At 41.2% G+C, this 25404-nt stretch overlaps 2 protein-coding genes across 3 annotated transcripts in view; one reads left to right on the top strand and one right to left on the bottom strand.

The window, feature by feature from the left end:
- syt6a (synaptotagmin VIa) overlaps nt 1-12817 on the top strand; it is a 53808-nt gene extending 40991 nt beyond the window's left edge. For both annotated transcript variants that reach the window (XM_079359782.1, XM_079359783.1), the window contains exons 3-7: nt 392-953; nt 7177-7297; nt 8371-8542; nt 9420-9570; nt 10649-12817. In XM_079359782.1, coding sequence (XP_079215908.1) covers nt 392-953; nt 7177-7297; nt 8371-8542; nt 9420-9570; nt 10649-10720 — 1078 coding nt within the window. In that variant the 3' untranslated portion in view covers nt 10721-12817. The remainder of the gene's footprint in view (nt 1-391; nt 954-7176; nt 7298-8370; nt 8543-9419; nt 9571-10648) is intronic.
- A 4004-nt stretch (nt 12818-16821) lies between these two features.
- olfml3a (olfactomedin-like 3a) lies at nt 16822-23526 on the bottom strand. Its single transcript, XM_079359776.1, has 3 exons — nt 23238-23526; nt 21076-21391; nt 16822-17654 (listed from the first exon to the last, which is right to left on the bottom strand). Exons 1-3 carry the CDS (start codon nt 23346-23348, stop codon nt 16870-16872), a joined length of 1212 nt encoding a protein of 403 aa, XP_079215902.1. The 5' UTR covers nt 23349-23526; the 3' UTR covers nt 16822-16869.
- Nucleotides 23527-25404: the final 1878 nt, after the last annotated feature.

The following is a 25404-nucleotide window of genomic DNA, read 5'->3' as shown; positions in this document are numbered from 1 at the left end:
AAGACCGGACTTTTCTCTCTTTATTTCACATGGATTTGTTGTGATATTTTGCGATTTATTAAAGAAGATCTAAGACAGTCTCATTGCAAAGCAAAGAAACGCAGAATTTAACAGCATCAGTAGAATCTTGACAAAAGGTATCTGTTATTGATTTCGTACATTTAAACATGTAAAATAGATCATAGCCTAAAAATGTACGTGCTCTCAAACAGGAAAGAACTCAGCTTGAAGTTGGCCATGTAGGACATGAGGGACATAATAAGGGCGAGTTCTTTGAGATCATGTTAGCGTGTCTCTAGAATTACAAACCTCCTTTCATTTTAATGCTCATCCTCTACACGTCTTCAACACAGACTTAAAGATGTTCTTTTTGTGCTTTATGTCACCGCAGGCACAACTCATTCAAAAGACACCTGCCCAGACAAATGCAAGTAAGCAGTCTCGACCTGGGAAATGACTATGTTCCCGACAGAGACGAAAAGCCCACAAGCATTGGTCGCATCCAGCCAGAGCTCTACCAGCAGAAGACCCTGGATTCAGAGGATTCATCCAAGAACGGCAGCAGCAGAAACTGTGGCTCGATCAACTTTTCACTCAAGTATGACTACGAAAATGAGGCTCTCCTGGTCAACATCCTCAAGGCAGTAGACCTTCCCGCCAAGGACTTATGCGGCACATCTGACCCTTACGTGAAGGTCTATCTTCTGCCTGACCGCAAGAAATTTCAGACTCGTGTCCACCGCAAGACGCTCAACCCCACGTTCAGTGAGAGCTTCCAGTTTCCTGTGCCTTACGAGGAGCTGGCAGTCAGGAAGCTGCATATGAGCATCTTTGACTTTGATCGGTTTTCTCGGCATGATATGATCGGGGAGGTGGTGCTGGACAACTTGTTTGAGACCTCTGACCTCTCCAGGGAGACAGACATATGGAGGGACATCCAATACGCCACAAGTGTAAGAATCAATTCGCTTTTTCTCTTTTCTAGATTTGGTATCAAATGACTGTGTATATTCTATGAAGGTGTATGACCTACATCTTGAGAGAGTATGAGATCAATGAGGTCACATTGACACTTCTTGGAACTTCCTGTGGGGGGGGGATTAACCGGCCAGAGCCTGTTCATCTTAGCTCATATTTCAGCTCTGAATTTGTCACCCTTCAAACTTTCCAATGGGTTATTGTGTTTGACGTGCAGCTGATCTCGACCCCTTTCAAATCCCCGATCGCTCAATGTTCTGCCTGACGGAGGATTTCTGCCATGTCAGAAGTTTTGTTCAGCTGTCTTGCACTTTTAGCAACTCCACGGTCCCGCATGACTGCTTTCAAAAAAGGGGCCGTTTGGACTGTAATGAGCTTGTTTGACTGTTTGGATTGTAATGAGCCATGTTGAGGATGATCAACACAGTGTGAGCGTTAGTTGTGTCTCGTTATAAAATCATACACCATGGCAGATAAAATTATGTGTCGACACAACGTGCACATTAAGAATGACTCTCTGTCCAGCTTTAGCAACACAGACAAAGAGTAACATCAATAATACTTTGTGTATATGAAGAACTACCCACAGTGCTCCAACTAAAATGGCGATCATTTTGTGGCTGTTTTAAAGACAAGAGCTCAGACAGACAGTGTGTAACATTTATCTGTATTTAAATACAGCAGCAAAAAAGCTATTTTTTTGGGGAGACGGGTCTTCGACATTGTGCTGTGATTAGATGTTGAACCAGGTCTATTCTGGTGCCAAATCCCTCTATTGAGTTTATAAGAAGGACTGACAATTGGCTCTTTGAAGGTATTGAGGGTACAGTCACTTTCCTTTGTAAAGTGTGTGCAATTGTGCATGAAAGAATAAAGGTTATGACTGCAGATATGAAATTGAACGGCTGGCTGGCAATGGGTGTTCAGGGCTTTCCCCGTGAAAGAGACTTTGTGCAAGTTTTGTTCTTATTTACTTTGTCTACAGTCAGAAACAAATTAAAACAGTGTTGACTCACTTCAGTCATAGACGAGAAGGCAAACACATCCAGGCTGTCTTTCAGACTAAAGTAGGGGTGTGATGTTCCTCGTTCGGTTCATACTCAGATTTTAGGGTCACATATTTAAAACAACAAAATTTTACAATTCAAAATACAAGACAAGATAAAACAAGCAATATATGGGACAATCTTACTGGGCTTGAGTCCCTTGAGGCCTCAGTCATCTACCCCATGTGCATGCATAGCGTTTAAGATGTGCCAGCTTTGGAAATGTCTTCGAGCCTTATTGCTTTCACATCCAGAGGCTTTTAAAAACAGCGAGGATAAGACGTTTAAGACCTCATTAGTTTCCCCACACAGCTGATGAAAGAGAGGTGGCAGGTCTTCAAACTCCCCCCGTCTCATCTGGCTTCTCTGTGCGTTTCATTTTGTCTGTTTATTCTTCTTCATTTGTCGTTGCATAGCGGTTAGCAAACAGTTACGAGCGTTGATGCTACATGTTTTGGGGTATTGATATGAATACTGCCTTGTGTGATTGACTTCTTTCTCATCTCAGACGTATTCTTCAGATGACTGCATGGCATGCACCAAACTATAACGCCTCAGCATGAATACAGGCCTTAACATTAAAAGTAACATTTCCAAACAGGGTCATAGCTACCAATAACATCCTTGAGGCCATGTGTCCTAGACATCTTCTTGACTTTTGGTTAAACCAAGCAGACCCTGCACATTCTCAGTCCAAGGCTGGATTAACCATTAAGGCTATTGCCCACATGGCCCGAGATCTGTAAAGGGCCGAGGCCAGTTAGTGCAGAAGCCAAAAATCAGGTTAGCTCTTGCTCTACTTGAGCCACAGCAGCTTTTCACACAGTGCCACTGCAGGCAGTCGTACCCCTTTCTGTCTTTGCCTTTCAAGAAATTTGGTCCTGAATAAGTCTCTCGTATACTTGGAATTATTTGCCTTGAATTACTTGTAGTAGTAAACTTCGATAACACGTTTGCATTTTTGTTGCTGCTTCATACAAAACATAAACCCAATTAGCACGTGTTCCTGAAAAAGCCTACAAAGTCCGAGCTTCCAAGATCTACTTCGGACTGCATGCTGCACAAATTAATAACAAGGGTAAAAGAGGGATCAGTACGTCAGAAAGTATATTTTAACAATGAATTAAGAAGACAAAAACGTTTAATATCCCAGCTATAAAATGTGTCATAGACATTCATTTGATTTTCTAGTGAACAATTTTAGGGGGATTCTTTTTTTAACTAAATTCTAGCAGAAGCCCTTTAATGTGACTCGACCGACAACGACGACATCAAAGATCAACGGCCTTAAAAAGAACGAGACATAAAGACCCGTTTTTACCGTGATTTTCATTTTAACCACGAGGTACTTAAATCTCAAACACAACATTTCTGACTCAGCTGACTCATCTAATGATGTTTCTGTTGGCTTTATTTAATGATGATGTCCAGGGGCCAATTTCAGCATCTAAGTATTCCTTGATTCTGGATCCATACAGCCCTCATCATTTAATCACCTCTACTGAGCCTCCCCGCCTCCTCACTGCAGTTTTTGAACTTGAGCTTCTTTAAGGACTGTTCAATAACCTCGTCGTTATTGCTTAGATGGCAGAAACGAAGGCGTCCCTCTTCTTGGCACGCAAACTTTATTGAACCACCAAATGATTTTATGACAAAACCCCTTGCTCACATTAAATTCAAGATTGACAACATAAAGAATACACAGATGGTGGGGTTCAGTAGTTTAAAAAAACAAACAAACATGAAGTGGTGTTTAATCTAAGTCTTGGGTGAAATAAAGACACTACTTTGAAATCACAGTGGAGCCTAATGAGTGGGTGAGACGCTCATGTTGAGCAGGGAGCACGGCGAGGAGAAGAGCCAGCAACTCGGCTCAGTTCATAGATCAAGGAGAGATATTCATCAATAAATCCAACTTACGAAGCATTACTAAAGAGTCTGAAGGAGGAAGATGTACTCGTCCACTTCACACTATTCCTTATGTGCATTCGATTGAACACATTACTTTGAGAAGGTCTCAAGGTGCTTTCAGTGACAAGAATGGAAGAGAATACTTACCATCTAAGGGCGACAAGGTGTGTGAAGGATTCCTTTGTAAAAGTACCCAGTTTAGAGAATAAAGCGTGGATATGAATACAATACAAGCAAATGGGTCGTTGACTTGACAAGAGATTTTTAGATACATTCTTGTTTGTAGCTTTTTAATTTTAGGGTGCTTGGTCTAAATGCTAATGTCCTCATCAAATCAGCCATTGCTGATGGGAAAGCAATAAATAAAGCAACAGGTTGAATTAAGGAATGACCTGATTTATTACAGCGAATCCTAAAGAGGATTACAGTCCAATTATCACATTTCACAGCAAACTTTCCAACAGATGTATTTTAGGTGGAAAATGAAAATCATTAGTAACCATAATCCTGGAACAAGAAATCTGTGCCCGTTCACCTGAATAACACTGAATATTTGTGAAACTTTGTTGGTTTCCATGCAACAGGATAGTTAGGGGGGCAACAATGTCTGCACATAACCCAGGGCAACCATGAAGAATTGCAGTATTAGAGATATTTAAAGGAGGAAGCCTAACCCAGTGTTAAACGAGCTCTGCATCTTCGACATTTATCCTAGTTTGACCTTGTTTCTACGTCAGCAAGCTTACTAGGAAAATGCCAAGGCTTTCCAACCGGAATCGAAAAATAGCAGGACATAAGGCTGCACAGCATGTTTCCTTAATGTCTGATGATATAGTATGGTCATTGCATGATTGAATTCAGTAGATATCTTACATGTTGGACCTTTAAAATTAGACCAAAGAAGAACAGACTGAACAACAGACCCCAAAGTTGTGTACTGAATAACATAAGACCAACAGTCTGGCACTGCGCTCTCTTGAGTCCTGCAGCTTGATTGGCTAAAACATGACAAATGCAGTACAGACTACTGGCACCAATACAGCCTGTGTTCATACAACGACAATCAAAGTGTCACTTTATGCTTTCACAGCACTTGACATTTTTGCTGTGGTCTCACATTACAGCCGAACCTTCACACTCTTCAAACCAAATCCCTCACTTCCACTGCGGAGAAAGCCAAATTGCTTCTGAATGTGTGAGGAGACGTTAAGACTGCCGCACTCCAACAGACGTGTTGAGATTTGCCAATCAGCGCGGTTCTCACCAAGCTCGTTCAGAGAGATTAAGAGTCCGTGGGACCTCAATGCAGTTCATAAGAACAGGCTAAGAACTCACATGACTGATAACAGCACTCTCTCGTTCCACTCGAGACTATTACCTAAGTAAGTACTCTTACAGGACTCCCCTCAGAAGAGAAAGTCAATATTTTATGGGTAGATAGTGTGTGCTTGAAAAGTTTTTTTTCCAGAAACTAATTTAGAGTCCATCTCGAGGGATCTTTGCAATTCTTAGACTGATTGGCTGTGATCGTCGGGGTAATAGAGCAGCATTATGTTGAAGTTACCGAGGTGTGCACTTTATGTCTTCTTTGGTTTGTTTTAACTTACAGTCTTGATTGATGATGATCTCTGGGCAACCTAAATGGTGTTTCTTACAAATGTTATGAAAACTGCAATGAGAATAATCCAATCTGCTGCTTGGCATACACCACAGAGCTGATTTTATGAAAAGTGCGTCAGCCATGATTTTCAGAATCAAACGTAATTGTTTCAAGGTGATACTGAAATCCAAATAACCTCAAGGACTTGAAGCAAAGCCCGATTTTTCCGTTTCCTTTTCTCCCTTTTTTTGTTGGACAGCTTTTTCTGTTTGTTTGCACAGTGACCCTTTGACTTTGTTGTACATAAGTGCAAAAGACAACAAAGGTTTTTAATTAAGATTATTGATGAATGGCTCTAACCAAGCACTTGCACTTCATCAACGGTAATGAATGCTATTGCATAAATATGCTAATGTGGAAAATCAACTTCATGTAAGTGTATTATCTTTGGAGCTAGACTACACAGGTGGTACAATTAGCTTAGCATAAAGACTGGAAACATTTACATCCCATGTTTTTTTATTAGATTGCACGTTTTTATCTACTTAAACATACGCTGTTCCAAGGAAGCTGTCCAGACAGTGCTGACCTTTTGGGGAACGGAGAGTTGGAGCTCTAGAGCTTATTAGCTGTGATGGACCATCCGCTCTCATTTAGTAACCTGGGAAGGTATGGTCTGCTACACAAAGGAAGGATGACCTGTGCAGAGTGACACAACCTGAATAGAATGGAAACAGTTCTTCAAGTGGGTTCAAACAAACCCGTTAGCAACCAAGGTGATGACTTACAGGTAGCTAGGGAAGCTCGCTCATACCTCTTTATTGATACTGATATCAAAATGATGTCAGTTCAGACTTTTTAGCAGTGCCAGTGTATTGAGTGTTGGACAGGACCGAGCAACCCAGCATTCATGCTAAACCGAGCTAAGTCAAGCCTAGTAACTCCAGCTCAGAGATGCATACAAAGACATGAGAGTGCTGTCAGTCCTCTCATCGCGATTAAGCTCTGAACAGATTATTTTCCTTATTTTCTACAAAAAAAAAACTTCTTTAATGGAATTAAAGACAAAAAAAACTCATTTTCTAATTTGCTCTGTGCTTTAAAACAAACATGTTCCTTTTGTCCTCAAACAGATTCATTACAATAAGCCTGTGTGCCTCTTGTATCTGATCTCCAAACAATGGTGCAATTACCAAACAAAAGAAACCCAATGCAGTTCCTTTTCAAGCCAAAAATGCAAATAGAAGTTGCATTATTTTGCATCACATTACTTCTCTTTTAAACCCCTTTATGTCCAATCTAAGCTCTAATTAGCTCGTTTATACTCTGTATTACTACTTATGGGCACAAGAGGCCATCATAACATTTATTGTGTTGTGATTTCATCAAAGGGGTTTTAAAGGAAACAGATATTCAATATAGTAATTTGTTATTACTATGCACCAATGATCGTGTGCTGTACCACAGTTACAACAGGCAGCTCATAAATTAAATATACTGTAGGGGTGATGCCAGAAAACGGACCTTGAGGATGAGAGACAACACTTATTGTACGTGACTCTGAATCAAGAGCATCAATGTTGAATGTAAATGTGAAACTAAAACACTTTACCTCTCTTTGCTTGTTGTGTGTTCCCGCAGGAGAGTGTCGACCTCGGGGAGATCATGTTTTCACTTTGCTACTTGCCCACCGCAGGCCGACTCACACTCACTGTCATCAAGTGCAGGAACCTGAAAGCCATGGACATCACTGGGTACTCAGGTGTGTGTGTGTGTGTGTGTGTGTGTGTGTCACTCTGCATTTGTCTGTGGGATTCTCACGCAGGTGCAGCAGCTCAGAATAAATGGCTTCCCATTTTGAATATTCAATTATAAGCATTTCAGATTAGGTGAACAAACAGTGGAGTTTTCTCCACAGCTGTGTTGTGTGTATTTCAGCAGTTATTAATATTCATCACTTGCAATATTAGGACGTTGTCAGCAAATAGTTGCAGGCAGTCGGTTTATTTTAATAGAGCTCTGTTCCACTCCTCCGGTCCATGTTTCCCTACGACACTGATACCGCTTGAAAAAGGAGACGTTTATTGTGAATTAAATGCCAGGGTTCAGGTAATTCAGAGTAAATGTGGCCGTTAACTTTCCATGTTTAATGACATTTCACCACTCTAATGTGAGTTACAATTTTATTCCCTTGAGTTTAAGGAGGTTTAAGCTGGCTGCCATTATTTCAATCTGTGCATCATAAACCCGCAGCTATCAAATTGTGCCTTCAAGCATATTGGGCTGCAAAGCAAGCACTCTTGTTTGCTGTTTATAGATTTAGGGGCCGCTTACATCTGACATCTAAAATGTGTCATAATGGATCATGCGATCACGCGGTTTGCCTCTGACGGATGAAGATTGAACTCAGCATTCATCAGGAAGCTCTTTCAGTCATGCTGTTTAAGCTATCTACGGCCCTCTCGTCCCCTTTGTTTACACAAGGTGTTGACTCATCTTCTTTTATGCACATTACCGACGCCAGGTCCTCCAGGGGGGGCTTTCACGCTCAGAGAGGAACCAAAAAGAAGACAAACGCACACGCACTGCTGTGATGAAATACGACACTGATGACTTGGACATCTTTGAAGGCGTCTTGGCGATCAACGCAGACATTGTGCGGTTTTTAATAATCCCACAAACCTGATCTTCGTGCTAATTATTGCTGTGTCAGCTTCCTAAATAAGATGGATAAGTTGGCGAGCCGTTGGACACGTTGGGTTTTCATTATCAGCAGTTCCTGTTTAGTTAGAGTCACTTCATATCTGTCCTTGTTCTCCTTCTTCCACCGATTAGATCCGTACGTCAAAGTCTCTCTGATATGTGACGGGAGACGTTTGAAAAAGAAGAAGACGAGCATAAAGAAGAACACTCTGAATCCCACCTACAACGAGGCCATCATCTTCGACATCCCGCCAGACAGCATGGACCACGTCAGCCTGCACATCTCCGTCATGGACTACGATTTGTACGTACAAACTAACTTCTTATTTAACGTCACATCTCGCCTCAGGGCTCATCACATAGACCGTCTGTTGGGCTTAAAAAACAATCTCATATATAAAACATTCAGTAGAAAGTAACTGAGCAGTGTCTGTCATCTCATACAGACAAGACTGACTTGCAGCCCTTCATTCAAACACTCCCGAGTGCACAGCCAGCAGAAAAAATGTGGACAAAGGGCCGAATTGAATGCTAAGAAGTAGTAGGAGTTGTTTTTTTTTGTGTGAAGAGATATGGTGAGAAAAAAACAGTGAATAATCCATACTTTCTAAAACCGAGCCAGGTGAATTGCAGTTTCTGAGAAAATGACTTTTTTTAGTTTACACAACATGAATCTCTAACAGGAAAGAAATAGTGGATTCAGTGCAGAGAGCTGACAGAATAAGAACACATGTGTTAAAGGTCAGGATGTGTGTGCATGTGTGTGTGTGTGTGTGTGTGTGTGTGTGTGTGCGTGTTTCCTATCGTGTGGTATAAAAACAGAAGTGACAGTTTGATATCAAGCCTCCTTTGCTTTCTTTTGAGCATGTTTTTTGTTTTCTTTGCTAGAATAAAATCTGACTTTGTTAATATTAATAACCCAGGTAGTGTGTGAAGAATAACGCTTTCATTCACACTTCAGACATTATTAATGGAACAAAGACTTCCAGAGATGAGTCAATTAGTGAGACAGTCAGCTGCAGAGTAACTGTATCAATCGGCGGGACAACCAGGTTCCGATGTGCGTCTCCTCTCATTACACAGCCCCCCTTCTTCTCATGATAAACAACACTCTGATGTAAGAGAGGTCTGGCAGGGTTGAGTCACATGTATTTAAATAAAGTACATGTGTGTCCCCACAGGGTAGGTCACAATGAGATCATTGGTGTGATGAGGGTTGGGTGTCACGCCGAGGGACTTGGAAGGGACCACTGGAACGAGATGCTGGCTTACCCAAGGAAGCCCATTGCACACTGGCACCCCCTGCTGGAGTCCAAGAAGTCAGAAAAGGAGGTATGTTTGGCGCTAAAGGAGAATTCCGGACGTTTCCACCTTAAAGGAGAAATGTTTATCTAAGCTTCACAAACGCTGGTTGTCCAGGTTTGAGACTCAAAGGCAGAAGATTTGGATTCATTTAGAGCAGGACAGACCGATGACAGGTGACATGTTGGCAAAACTCATTGAAACACATGAACTTGTCCTGTTGGTTTGACTTATCCTTTTTGAAGACTTCATTATCACCAATGAATAAACATCCTCTTAAGTCGTCAGAGGAGAGGAAAGACGCTCACCGTATAAGTCTAGAACCAACTCTAAACTTATTCAGTTTTTTTTTACTTTACATAATTAGCACCTTTTGTTCGTCTAAGACGTAAAAAATCTTGAACTGACGCTGCTCCGAGTTATTTCGGCACACTTAAAACAAAAACGGAGAGAAACGTTTAGCTAACAGCTGAATTGATGGTAATTTCCTGATAATATCCCCAAAGCATTATGGGTACATAACTTCAAAACACTCAGCGCTCAAAATAGAAGTCAGAAAGAAAATATTTCTTGACACAACTCAATCTGATAAATATACCAACAACATATTGTGTTAAGTTTGATTTGCCTATATATATTTTATAGACAGTAATGATTCTGTGAGAATGAGTCTGTTGAGCGCCTTTGGCAAAAAATTCAACCTTGACATTTCAAACTAAAAAATATGAAGATTTAGTAATTTCCTCTTACATGAGTCTGATGGGGCCCCTCTATAGGGGGGTTTCAGACTGTCATTGCAAACTGCTAAGTTGTCCTTTTTCTATGTTAATGTTGGTTATTTTTTTTCATACTTTGAAGACAGACGAGGATGTTAACATCTTAAATGATTTAACTTGTTCAGTCTCCTGTACGTTCGTTGTATGTGTGCTAAATGGGAAATGTAAATAGAGGGTTTTTTTGGAGCACAAAAACAAAATAAATCGATCGACATTTCGCCTGTGTTAAAGTAACGTGAGTGTTATTACACAAAAAAAACAGCATGTGTGTAATGAATCACTTCCTTTTGTGTGTGTGTGTGTGTGTGTGCGCGTGTGTGTGTGTCCTGCAGTGGAAGGCGAGGACAGCCAGCTTTGACAGCCAAGGTTCCTGCCCCTCTCCCCGGCCCCCTGCTAGCCCCTGAGCAGAGCCACCTGTGACCCGGCAGCCCAGAAGGGGGTTTCCTCCCTCCTGCTGATCCACGTCCTGTCTGTCTGATTGAGGAGAAACACAACCCCACTGTCTCTCCCTCTCACTCTCTCTCTCTCTCTCTGTCCCTCCCTCCCTCAGTCCCAGAGCACTCCCATGAACTGATCTAGGACCAGTCAGTTAGATGTGTGAAGCAGTCTTTTCGGGTTGAAGTTTAGGGTCACTGAGTTGAGATGCCGGTGTTGTGATGACCCGAAAGCTGCCCTTTTGACAGTTGATACCGAGCTGTCCGAGCTGAGGCGAACGGATCTCTGCGTCCTCAGAGGAGACTTTCCAAATACTGAAGATTCAGCTCTGTGCTGCAGAGACTCTTTGATGGAAAAACCACAGTCGGATCTCGCTCCCTGAGAGCAGCGGAAGTGTAAAAGCATAGACAGCAGGAGGACTCGGTAGAAAAAGAGACGATTTCAAACGGGATGGGACGCAATTTAAACACTCTTACAGCTCTCTCTCTCTCTCTCATTGAATTTCAGCGTGCTGCGTTGGCATAAAAAGGAGTTCTGAACTGTAGCATTTTGGAACTATTAGATGTAAAGCCACTCCATCAGACGCCACTGTTTGTGAATAGCAAAACATAAATGAATTTTAAAACTCCCGCAGAGTTCGCTTTACTTCCAGTTTCATCAGTAACATAAGCAATTATGTAAGAGGAGTGTTCGGGTCGGGATGGAATGAAATGGTTGAGATTGAGTGTGTTTTTACAAGCTGGAGGAGACTCACACTTTGGTTTGATTCAGAGGACAAAGGATTATTGGTAATCACACAAAGGCAAAAAGACTGCAATGTTGCTTAAATTGGATAAAAAGACAGTGTTTTGAAAGTGAATCAATTCTCGAGTAAACAAGGTGAAACGAGCATAGAAAGTCCCAGATTGCTGATTTGAACACCAGAATAACTCAAATCCAACCTAAAGAGAAAAGATGTGTCATTTTGACCAGATAGAAGTTTGTGTGGAGGGAGCTGTGAAGGTTTGTGTGAAGGTGAAAAACAGTGAGCACACTTTACACACCCTTACCTCTGCGTCTGTTTGATGCTTGCTTCGGACCCGTGTCGCCCTTTTCTTCCAGATTTAAACTCATGTTTTCCTCCAAACCCTCCTGACAAGCACTTTGTTGCCGCCTCTCGTTGTCCTTCTGAACAGCTTTTTGGTGGATGTGTATAATTTCCATGTACAGCCGGTTACTGTATGTATGTTTCGTTTAGTTTTCTTAACATAAAATCTGAAAAAAGACTCAATGATAGGTTATGATTAAAAAAAATAATATATATATATTGACATTTTGAGTATATGTAGCTTTGTTGGTGATGGTGGAGAAAAATCTAAACTCTGAAAAAGGTGAACATATTTGTCTTTTGAATTTAAAAAACGTGCAGATTTGTTGATGTGTAACCTCTCATTGATCATGCTGTTGTACAGAGATTACATGTATCTGAACCGGCACCCAGGATCAGTGATCTTACAACATGTGGTACATGGATTATTAATGGTGATTTGGTTGAGACAAAAACAGCAGAGCTGCTGATCCATCAGTCTTCTTCACACTCTTTGCAATAAGTTTTAGATGCACCAGTTAAGGTTCACTGTCCCATGACTGTTTATTGTCACACGAACAACCATGCATGCAATCATCTTTTTTATGCTGTTGTCTCAAAATCACCACGTTAGGTTCATTTCTCAGGAAAATTATCTCTTGTTAATATGATGACGTCAAATCCTGCGGTTGGTTAAAATGCTAATCACAGAAGAGGAGCGCCGTGACACACGGAGGAAAATCTCAACAAACTGAAACAACTGAATAAACGGGGCAGTGTGTGGTCCTTTTCTCCAGATACACTTTTAGACATTCTGGTTGAAAATGTCTTTAGGTCCTGACAGAAATTAATAACTCACACGCTCTGAATAAGAAACAAAGAAAATCTGTCATCTGTTGAAGCTGTAAAAACTTCGACCAATGTCTGCCATGAGGTACCAATCTGATAAACCAATCACAGCCTCCCTGTCTTTCTGCTCGCTCTCGACCCCATTGCGAGCACGAGTTTATTGCTAGCTGTTGCGAATAGCTAATTTATTCTTCTTCAGCCATTTGTTTTCTTGATGTAACAAAATACATCAGCCTGTTATCATAAGAACACTAATGTGTTTTTTAATCTTGAGGTAATGAAATAATTACCCACAGCTCTTGAGATAACAGCATTCAAATAAATTGTAAGCGCAGTTGTGTTTGGCTTTTGTGCCGTCGTGAAACATAATGATTCACTTCATGTTTCCAGTGTGCCCAAGTTTCCCTCCTCGACTAGGAGTGTTGTTTTGTTTTTATACCTTTGTTTATGAGCTCTGAGATACGTGCACACACATTGGTAGAAGAAGAACTGAAAGCTCATGAGAAAATCAACAAAAGTAGTTCTTTTTGCACCATGCAATGCACAATCACCGAAGTTATGTGTATAATTTTCTGTGAAAATAAATTCTCCTTTTAATTAATTAATTCTTTAATTAATTAAAAGAGATTTTTTTATTAATTTAATTCTTTTAAATCCTTTCCCGGGCGAGGAGACTCAAACAAGCCCCGTCGGCTTTCACACCTCTCCTGCACCATTTTTTAACATTTTATTGTTTTCTTTTTTTTGCAATAAATGTGGTCTGTGCGTTCAAAAAAAAAAAAAAAAAGCTCAACAAGGAGACCTCGCTCTCAACTCAGAATAAACTATCCTACTCTGTGACTGGACACAGCCCTTTTGATCAAGTAAATGAGATACGGTGAGGATGAAAGAAGCGTTAGCATCCAAATATTGTACAAATGTGATCAACACGTGTAGCAGTAAACTGGGTATTTGTTTGTGATGGTAAAACAACACAATTTGGTTTCTGTATGAATTATTTTTTCAGACAAACCAGCCAGTGGTAGTTGTTCTGTCATGACGTAATTGTCAAACACAGATAGCATCAGCACATTCAGGCCAGGAAATGTTCAACTTGAGCCCAGAATGATATCAGGAAGGAAAAGTGCCAAGGAACATTTACAGGTCGTATTTGTTGATGCTTGTACTGATCTTTTTTTCGGATGTGAGGACTGTTGACTGTATATTCATATTATCTGGACAGCAGTCCACAGCAGCTTTTAATCTGATGTGTAATGATGTTCTTGGCTGTGGCTTGGACAGGTCTAGACTGCTGGAGCCTCATTCAGCAACCTGGGACAAGAAATACATCCATCCTCAGCTGCAGACGACTGTCCAAGCTATACTGTATCACAGAGTTTGTGAAAATTGGAGATCAGAGCAGATGCATTCAGCAGACTTCTACAGGTCTGTTTTAGTCATTTCCTTTGTGAGAAAGTTAAGTACCTGTGTGTGTGTGTGTGTGTGTGTGTGAGGTTTGAGGCTTCAGCGCGGGGGCAGCTGACGGGCCGACGAGTGAGCGTCTACACAGCGGTGGCATTTCTCTAATTGGGACTTGTTAGAGGCAGAATGAGTCGGTGCATTATTGTTCGTGCTTGGCGTAATCCATCATAGCATCACAGCCGCCCCTCCTCCTCCTCCTCCTCCTCTTCCTCAGAGATGTGGCAGTTTGACATTTGCTCTCATACACAGTTGGTTTGACTGTGAGATTCTGTATTTACAGCATTATCATAGCGTTTTAATGTTATTTTGGTGTACAATTTTGAAAGTGGTTGAAAAATAATTTTCCTCCTTTTTTGATTTCAAACCCTGTGCTCTATGATGGTCATATATTTCTCTGACAACGTGCTGTGTTTTCACTGTAGATGAAACCTGTTCAATCCATTTGCCTCAGTTTATGGACCGTTTCAAACCCTCCTAGCTTCGCCGACTATTGTAACGTTTCTTGATATGATCTTGTATCCTTTCCAACTGTTATGACAATACTGAATTTCCAATTTTTTATTGAACATTTTGTATTTGTACTAATAGAAATATTTAAGAAAAAAAACTGTTCTGGTGATTGATATCAACAGTTGTTAGTCAAAAAAAAAAGAAGTCTACTATGATTTCATTTTAGATTTTAGATCATTATCAAGACTCACAATAAAGAGTGACCTTGTGTGTAATAAAGTAACTGAGATAGCGTAACAGCGTCCGCCACAAATTGTCTGTATCATCGAGTCTGAAAATCAACAACAGAAAAGAGTGTGTGTGGTTTTTTTTTTTCTTCTCCCTCGGGATGTGATGTTTGTTCAGTTCTGTGACTTGATTTTCTTCTCTTTGATTAAAAGATTTATGCAAAAAGGGATCTGCGCTGTTAGTTTTGTGGCAACTCGCAGCAAATAATGACGACACAGCCCGAGGCTTAACAAGCAAGAACAGGCACAAAGGAAATGAGATTTTTGTCTGAATCAAATGGTCAAATTAAATGAGCAGCTACTGCACACACACACACACACACACACACACACACACACACACACAGATTCGACAGCCTCTAATAAACAGTGGCATTTTCATCTTTCTTTGATGTGGAAAAATACACACACAAGAAGATAAGTAAGTAATCGTTTAAAAGCTCATTTTCTGAAAAATGCAAGTTCCCAATTCTTCTTTCGTAAATAAGAAGTGGAGGTAGCCATTGGTTTCAAAGCCTCCGAGATTAGCAATTATGAATTTGCCTTTTTGTTTTTTGTTTTTTGAGCCAGAAGAGAACATATTAGGAAGGCAGGGTTAAAACAGATTTCTATACCTCTATCTTTATTTGACAGATCAGCCAGAGTGGCCGCTTTTCAATCACAGGCATCCAAGCCTAAAAGCATACCCTGCTTTATCATCTGTTTAACTCCACGTTGACCATAGATGATAAAATCTATCCATCCATTTTCATCCCTTTATCCACCGCTGAGTGCTGAGTAGTGGTTTAGACCGGAGATCTTTTTCACAAGCAATCTTTTGCTCCAACCGTGTAATCCCCGGGACAAATGAGATGGGAAATTACACCAGCACGTTCTGCATCTCCCCCGAGGTCTTCCACCACGTGGATTAGCCAGGACTAAAGACTTTTATTGGCTCCTTCAGTAGTGATGGACCATCAGCTTAAGTCCAAGCCACCTCCCAATTAAACCTCCTTACCACTCACAAATGGTGCCGATCAGCTTAAAGAAAATATATGCTTTTTAATTGATTTTTTTTGCGTTTCGCAGTCGTCCGTTTTGCCACCCAAAGCATGCTGGGATACGAGCATCAGAGACCTATTTCTTGCTGCTTTAAGTCCAGTAATTGGGTGACTTCCCAAAGGTCATGCCCATAGGTTATGAATGGAAAGACATTTGGCTGTTTTTTTTTTTTTTTTTGGTACAACTTCTGCATAACAATTCAACTCAATCTTACAATCTATTTCCCCCTCACTCGTGAACAAGTCCTAAAGATACTAAGATCCCCAGAGAGACCTAAACCTCCAAACGTAAGGCAATAATGGAAGCAATTCCCTGCAGAGAATCATAGCCGAAGACAGTTGAACAGTTAAGACCCTCTGGGAGTTCCCCTCCAAAATCACAAGCTATGGTTCGCTCTGTGAGAGGCAAATCTGTGTTACAACAGGCAGATATCAAATATACACAGTGATATTATAGTTCTTTCTTATGACGTATTTTAATTGGTTCATGTAAGCACTTAAAGTGGATTTAACTAATGTAGGGGGAGGGAGGGATTTTTCCGAGTTTGACTACCGCTGGACTAAGACGTCCTGCAGTACTTTAAAAAGACTGAAAACTACCGACTGCATAAATTAATTAGGGAGACGTTACTTGAAGCATAAGTCAAGTAAAAAGTTTGTTTTCTTTTTGTCAAGCGTAAAATCTGTCTTCTTTTTTGCAACTAGTGAAGTCGCCCCCCTGCTTATAATTTGAAGAATGCAGCTTTAAGACACATCTTTGTTGACTTTACCCTTCAGGCTCACAGGCTACGTCCACTTTGTTTAAAGAGCTTCAAATGTACAGGATGGATCCTACAATTCTCTTAAAATATTGGCCAATTCACCTTTAAAATTAAGTTGCCACGTCCAATTCTCATCTACAGTCTACCATCTTTACCATCATTTGTCTCATTATCTTTGAAAATATGACACCACTCTTCCTGCTGTCAAACCAGCAGTTTCTTCTTCATGGTCAGTCTGTAAATGATTTGGTATCCATCGTCCCAGGCATAAAGCTGTTTCTCTTCAGGGTTGTATTTCAGACTGGCGTGAGCTCCGTACCTCCTGGGAAAGTAGAGCAGCGGAGCCTCTTCACTAATCACCATGTCGTTGACGTCAAACAGGCACTGCACCCGAGACCGGCTGGCCAGACGGGTGTTATACACAACATACACAGTCCCACAGATTACGAAAGCTGCCTCTGCGTTCTCCCGTGGGCAGCGGGTGTCCCAGATTTGTTCTATATCGAGCGTGGCAGGGTCCATCTTTGCGAGGTGGATGTTTGGTTCGCTGTCGCTGGAGGCGTAGAGCAGCCAGAGGCCTTCGTCGTCTGCTGCAAGATCGGCAGCAGTTTCTGGGTTGAGATCATAAACTGCAGCTTTACTCTCCACAGGGAACATGGCAATGTCCGTCACTAAGCCGCTCATCAGGTCATACCTGACCACCTGCATGTCTGTTTCGGTTTCCTGCTGTATGTAGTACAAAAAGCCGTTGTAAATGGCGCTGCCAGGACCGCTAAAGTCAGAAGGCAGTCGGATCTGTGTGCTGCTGGAGACGCCAGGAGAGCTGGAAAAATCCCGAACAGAGCTGAACTGGTAGACGCTGTCCCCTGATGTCCCATTAAAGACGTACACCTTTGATGATCTGGGGTCTCTGGTCCACATGCCCTTAGGGCTGCCCACTCTCTTCAGGATCTTCACTGATCTGATGCCAGAGAGGATTTCCACGCAGTCTGCAGAGATAGCAAGCACAAAAAAAAGGTGTTTTTATGATTAAAGAAAGACCTTCAGGCCAATGTGTTCGCTATGGATTTTTCTTTCTTGTCCAATGCCTAAAGTTCATGTAACGCCTCCTTCTGTGATGAAAGGCTCAGTTTTCCAAGGCCTCCGAAACATTTCAAAGAAAGAACCAGACGTGTTTCTCATTCTTATAGAGTTGTTAATCCCCCGATTTGATGATTCAACTTGGAGAGAACAATGCTGAGCCAAACCATAGCAACCGTCTAAGATGTGGTTGGAGTGCTTGACAAGTGTTCATAGAAAGGTTTCAACAAGCATTAAAAATACACCAATCAGCCATTATATTATGACCAACTGTGCAATCTAATGCTATATTCAATGCAACAGTTCTGCCATGAATCCTACTCTTGCAAAGCTGTAACAGGGTCAAATATGCTGTTTGCTTCTATATTTACACAAAACTACCTGGAAACACAGCTAGAGGACAAGCTAGCTTGCAAAAAGCATGCTACGAGGTGTTGCTACGTCTCGCCGTTCAGCCCACCTCAAATCTTCTCGCTCTCCCCGGGATATCTTGGCTACAGCCCTGAGGTGTCTGTGTCGGCAGCAGATAATGTGCAAGTCATTACATTACATACTCAACCGCTTCAGCAACTTCATAAAGTTGTAATGGGCTTTGTCTTTTTCTCCCTGTTGGATACCGCTCTCCTGCCGTTTTCGCCATCACGGTACAACTTTGTGTGTGAAGTCATGCCGAGTTTCCTACATAAACATCAGGTTCACACACATAACTTTATTACTCATTTGAGCGGTGACATTGACAAATTACGTTTTATTCGAAGGTTATGAATTTGGACGTGAACTGGTGTATGAAACGAAATGGCCACATTCAGTTTTATGTGCTGATGGAGCTCTCAAACATGGAGCAACTGTGAACCACGTTGACCGTTTTGGGTTGTAAGCTGCGGGGCCACTGTCAATCTAATAACCACTTGTGACAGAACTGATTAGAGTTTTATGGTGTTAAACGCTCAAAAAATAATACCTTAGGATGTTTTATCAAACCTGCAGTCAAGAATATTTAATGTTGTGGGGAGAAAAATAAGATTTGAAGCCGGGTTTTTTTGGACCTTAAAGCCACAGGGAAATGAAAGAGGAAAATTAAATTTTGAAGTCAGATTCAGATACTGATTACATGTCTGCAATGTAATAGTGAAAAATAACACCATTATTATAGAAAATATGTGCCAGGTGTTACAGTAAATGTAATTAAAATCATTTGATTTAGATGAATATCCCTGGCTGACACAATTTGTTCCATTAGCCTGATTCAGTGAATTGCCATTACTGCACTGAAATGTTATTTGCAACCTAACATTTAGAGAACATCGAGCAGCCTGCAGTCAGTCAATATCTGGCTCACAAATTAAGGCAAATTCAAAGCAGTCAGGAGGAAATAGGACACAGAGGCTCATAATTAGAGGGAGAATTAGTGCAGCACACAGACAGCGAGCGCTCTGCAGAAGAAGAAGAAGGGATAGCTTTGACTCTCACACACGTACAAAGGATGTTCCCCGTGATGTTGTCCTGCAGCGATATCAGCATCCCGCTCACGAATCTTAAAATGGGTCCCCTACAATGTGCTGAAGTTTGTGCTGGGTCACTTCACCCACCTTAACAATGGCTCACTGTGCACAGTGCTCAGTCCTGCGAATATGAGCTGAGAGCGTATCTCCACAGCTTCAGGGGCAGCTTCCTCTCTGCGACACAGACTCAGGAATGAACGGCAGATTTTTAAACGTGCAAAGTAATAAAAAGGGGGTTTCGCTCTGCATTATCAAACCATCCACTTTGTATTAAAATGTCTGAATAAGAGAGATCTGCCTTTGGTTATACAGAGCATGAATATCATTAGGATTCTGAGCATGGCGCTTATGATGCCACTGCACCATATCATTCTTAAAAGTGATGTGTTATTGATTGAAGCCAGCGAGAATAATAAAGAAATCAATATTTTATTCATTTGCTTTGTATACAGAGTCTGCATAAACGGTCCCAGAGGTATTTACTGATCTAACATTAAGGGGTTTATCTTTTGGAAACAAGTTAGTGTAAAAATATCGATCGTTTGATTAATACACAAAAAGAAAAAATGTGAGGAAGTTTCTCTTTTTTCGTAAATCTGAACAGTCAGTGTGGATGAAGTGATGCATCTCATCTGTCCTACATGTACATTTGTAGAATCTCTCTAACAAAAATCAATCACAACCCTTTGTTATACTGTGCAGAACAATAATGCAGCGCAATCCCAATGCCTCTTCTCTATTTATACCTCAATATCATAAGATACGTTTGAATTTAAAGCTACTGTGATGATGGCAGCTGGTTATGAAACACCTGATAGCGCTGCTGTGGCATTATGGGAGTGTAAAAAGGAGCTTAACATCACACAGCTGCAACTTTTCTTTAAAATGAAAGGATGAATGTGTGACTTTTTCATCCAGTCGATGTCGCCCCTGATCACCAGCATGAAACCAATACAAACAGCTGTTTGGTTAATTCTCCGCTAACCTCTGGTACACCTCCAACCCCCCTCCAGTCACGTTGGCATAAAGAAGTTATCAAATTGGAACGTAACATAGTGAAGCAAGTTGTGGACACAATATTTCTCGAGCTGCCTTGTTGTGAAAGCAGGCTAATGCTAGCGCTCTTTTGATAGCTCGTGGCTTCACGTTGCATGTAAATGAACACAGAATGTCCATGATCTATAAATACGTGTGTGACATTCAATTAAGCAGTCAGTACAGTATGTTATTCCAATCTCTATCCCCTCGCTTGATCCGCTTTGTAAGTGAGGGAATGAACCCAGTCCTTTTTAGCACCTTTCAGAAAAAGCTCAAGACCCTGCTCTTTCATGAACACCTATGACGTTAATGATTCACATCATGCTTTAATGGGGTTATGAGTCATATGGATAAGTTCCACATGAATGACTCACTTTAGCATTTTTGATCTCAGCAGGATGTCTATGGTTCTGAATATTATGGAGACAAACTCCTCTGCTGAAAAAAGCTCAAATAGAGGAGTGGCTCAGCTGAAATTAATGAGTTGCATCAAGCCACATGTCTCCTGGAAAACATGACGTCCACTGACTCAAAGCTCTTCTTTAAATGAGTTGTAACAGCACTCTGTTTGTTTCCAGTTTTCCAGGGGCTTTTCCAAGACTAAAACCCTAAAAGAGTGGTGGTTTATTTCCTGGTTAGGTTTTTTAATGTTACGTCCAACTATAAGCTACTGTATGCTTTGCCGGTATACTAAAGTCTGAATGTTTTATAGCTGTCATGAATGAAAAGCAGAGCTCAAAGCACCTCTCCTGCAGAGGAAAAAAAAAGTGTGTACTTCCCTGCAGCTCACCAGAGAGTCTGGACTGCACCTCCTCCCACTCTTCTTCCTCCTCCTCTTCCTCTCCTCTGCTCTCCTCCAGTCCCCAGGCTCCTTGCTCCACTACCTTGTCTGCCTTCTTCACACAGGCCCGGGGCGAAGTCTGGGTCTCCACATAGTCCATCTCCCGCTCCACCCGATCCACCCGGACCGAAGCACCTTCCAGGTCTTTGAACAGCAGGCTGTGCTCTTTGCTCAGTGCATCCATGGCCTCAGCTGTTAGCTTTTTGAAGTCCTGCAGCTCTGTGTGATAGCGATGGGTTTGATCGTGCCAGAACTGCATACGGTCCTACAGGACAATGGCAAAAGAAAGCAAAGTAGTAATACGTTAAAGGATGAGGTTTTCACTGGTTTCATTAAAGCCATTTCACCAGCAACAACAGTGCTTTTAGCTTAAAGCTAATGATGCATAGCTGTCGTATTGATGTTAAGCAGGGCTTGGTGCTCTTCATGTTCACCCTGCTTATATAATTGCTCACTAACAAGGAACGACGAAGCAGGCCTAAAGCTGTCTGAAATTTCCAGTTTTGCTGGTATAAATGAAAATCGTAGCAGTTTTGAGATAGTTAGTTTGTGCTAAAGTGGCGAACGCGGCTAAAAGATTGCAACGTCTATTAGAGGGCGTGTCATGAAATATTTTGCAGACATTCATCATCCCATGAGGATGAATCATTCAAAATTCAACTTTACTGGATTCTCTGACATTTCCAGGAGTATTATTGATCATAAATGCAGACTGTCCACAGGGGGCGCCAAATCAACACAAACCAAAAATTCCTCCTATGAGCTTTCAGTATGAAACGTAAAAACAAACTGTTCAAATAGAAGTCTGTATTCTAAAAATACGTCATAAGATGTAGGTGAGTAATGTGTATCTGTATCTAAATATACACCTTTAAAAAATATTTTAAATTTGTCTTTGTGCGTTGCCAGACATAGATGTGCGAGACTTAATTAGAAGTAAAACTTACAGTAAACTTATTTTGCCTGTTTGAAGGTTGAAAAATATGACCTTCCATGTTTATGTGCCATTTTCTTGTATTTCACTTTGTTGCTCTATTCTGAAAGGCCACTACCCAATCAAAGTCCGTCCAACACTAAAGCGGTGAGGCCAAGGAGGGGAAAAGGATCAGACCTGAGTCTTGTTTCCCATCATGAGAAATCCCAGGTGGTAAAATATGAAGCAATCAAAGCATTATCACATCACCAAACAGAAATCAGTGTTGAGACTGTCACAGTGTGGCTGACAAGTCAATTATTCAGAGCAAAATGTAATAACCGAAGCGAAGGCCTCTCCTCCGTCTCCGTCTCCACCGCCTCTGTTTCATTTTCCCCCCTTTGCTTGCTGTGCGCCTGTGGTCAAATGGAAATGAAAGTTCAATGAAAACCTGCCGAACATTCTGCATGTTCACATCAATGCCGGAGCGGCGCCAACATATTGGAAATGAGACCGGAGGGGAGCCACAGGGGGCGAGGAGCGTTGTAAATAGACAATTCATTTCATGCTGTTAACCCCTTTAAGATTGTCTTTTTGTTGTGTTGCAGCAACACGGCGGATGAAAAATGAAAATCCCAGCATTGAAAATGTACTCCCAATAAATGCATTAGAAGAATTATTTAAATAAGACCTCCACAAAATGATTCAGGCATCCATATCGCACGCTAAACCAACAAACCTTTCAAAACTTCTGCTGCAACAAAAGTGGACTCTGAGTAATTTCATCCTTTCCCTCCGGCTGTTTGTTGTAACGCAGCTTCCCCTCGACCAGAACACATCTTTCTATTAGGCTGTTTGGATGTTTGATGCCATGGCAGCAAAAAGGTTGAGCTTGTACTCATTACGGATGTGTCATCGTCTGAAAGGCTGGAGAAAATTGTTGTGTTGTCGGACAGAATCTGCGTGTTGCATGCATCAACTGATGTCCCCTCCCCAGAGGCCCCTGCAAAGTTGATGAGCTGAGCAGAGATTGCATTAATTGGGATGCATTAGTTAAGATATTAAATTCACATAAAAAGAGGAGGAGGAAGCAATCAAGATGACAAGAATATCTCATTTTTTAATGACTTTGAAGTCCCTTGGGAACCTTCACTTTGTTGACAAATTATGCTGCACTTCAAGTTGTGTTTCTCCTTACCTCGATAGCCAACAGCCTGTTCTCCAGATAATCCATCAGCCCCTGGTAGTAATACTGGGCTCCAGTCAAAGTCCAGGCAGTGGAAACAAGGAGGACTAACACCGGCTTCATTGTGAGCCGATCAATGGGACAGCTGAGTCTCTTTTGTCCGTGCCAGTTTCAGAGGCTCCTTCAGGTTTGACGTGTTCTCCTGCGGATGTGTCCTCACATCAGCTTCACGTATAAACTACTAGCTCTTGTGTGCAGTGTGAGCTCATGAGCAAAAGAGTGAAGTAAAGGATAGAGAGAGTACGAGGCCGCTCAGAGAGACTTTCTGATTCTTTGACTGCTCTCACTTTGCTGGAATGTTTTCACAAACTCTCAGGGAGGAGCCTTGAGCCTCTTACCCCTCTCTGTGCTCAGAAAGTGAGTGCGCTGCGCTCGCCGTGTGCTTGGGGATGTGTGCTTGTTGCTCACACTGTCATAGTCAAGTTACATTGAAGAGGCAATGAATTTACTTAAGATCAAACATTTATTCCACCCTGTAAAAAATACTTAATTACAGGTTAAAATTCAGCAATGAAACTGATTTAATTAAAGCATACTGTAACAATTTGTTGTATATTATTGTGACCATCAAATGAATAACACGTGGACCTATAGTCACAGTGACATCACTCACTGGTTTCTGAAACAGCATTTTGAAACTTAAAGATGGCGGGTGCAGTATTGAAAATGTAAACTTGTTCAAGCTCTTAATTATGAATTTATCATTTTTCAGACTTGATAAAAATCAAAACAAATAAGTTCTGGCATAGAGCCCTGCAGTTATGTGTGGCCTCGTGTACGCAGTTTCTTTGATATTCTTTTTTTATGTGGCTCTTATTCACTGTGGTACATTCTGCCCACCTTATTGAGAGTTGTGTGGGGAGGTTTGAAGTCAGCCTCAAGTGGACACTGGAGGAACTGCAGCGCTGCACCGGCTTCATTTTTGCAACACTGGCGGCCTGCTGTTAATTGAGAACACCTGTGTGATCATTACGCTGTTTAATTAGTAGCATGATAAGCAACAGCTGCCAGGTGGACGCTCTTTGTTGTCAATGTGCAGGTTGGAAAGAGATTTGAGAGAAATAAGACTTTTAATGTGCGTACAAATAAAGATGTTTTGTTTCACCTAACTGAGACAGCACCAGCAGAACTAACATGAAGGTTTGTTTGCAGTTGAACTTGTACTGTGCTGACCTGTAGTTAGATCAAAGGAAAGGGGGAAAAAAAGCATCTGGGGTGGTGAATTAGTTCCAGCTTCACTGGTGCTCATGGTTGATCTGTGTTATTGGTTCCAGCATTCAGCTCCACTTCCTCATTGACAGTTTGAATCAGTCAATAACAATTCACTGCTGCTCAGTCGGAGACAGTGTTTCTGTGTGATGTGAGTGAACAGTGAATGGTGTCATATCTGCAGGAGCAACAGAGCATGAGGGTTTAAATTACACTGACTTGACAACACATGACCTTTAACCTCTGCGGATCAGGAACTGTTCTTCTGCTTGGAAGATGTACACTATCAGTGTGTGGCTTTTTTATTCATTGTATCTAATGTTTGTTGGATCAACATCTACCAACAAGTACACTTAGAGGCTGAGAAGACGCAAAGGCTACGATTACTCACGAATATTTCATCTCAGATGTAAAGTTCTCTATCATCATAAAAGAAATGTAAATACAAGACAAAGGAATAAAATCAGTAAGTAAATAAAATACATATAAACACGAGGAATACCTTGAGTCACTTCGTGTGGGCTGATAAAGACCCTTTCTGACCGTTTACATTTTCTTTTTGGTAATTTAAAATCTCTTCTCATCACTTTGGGAATCCATATATTTGGTGAGCTTTTTTTTTTTTGTAATTTTCCACGCTTTAGTCGACATTGTGTATTTTTGAGGTTGTTTTGCAGTCTCTTTGTTGACATTTAACATACATTTAAAGTTTGTGGTTATTTGAAATCTTATCTTTGAGTCTGTTTTTGGTCATTTTTGCTTCATGTTCACGGTCGATCTGGCTTGATCTTTTTAATCATTTGTTTCTCCGTTGAAAAATCGCATGATTTAAATGCTCGCTTCTGTTTTCTTGTGCTATTCGTCAATCTGTTTGTTGTGTTGTCCCTGTGTTATTGTGTTTTCTAAGCAG

The sequence above is a fragment of the Symphodus melops genome (assembly GCF_947650265.1).
Source record: "Symphodus melops genome assembly, chromosome: 13".
NCBI lineage: Eukaryota > Metazoa > Chordata > Actinopteri > Labriformes > Labridae > Symphodus > Symphodus melops.
This window is presented reverse-complemented; position numbering and strand designations above follow the sequence as displayed.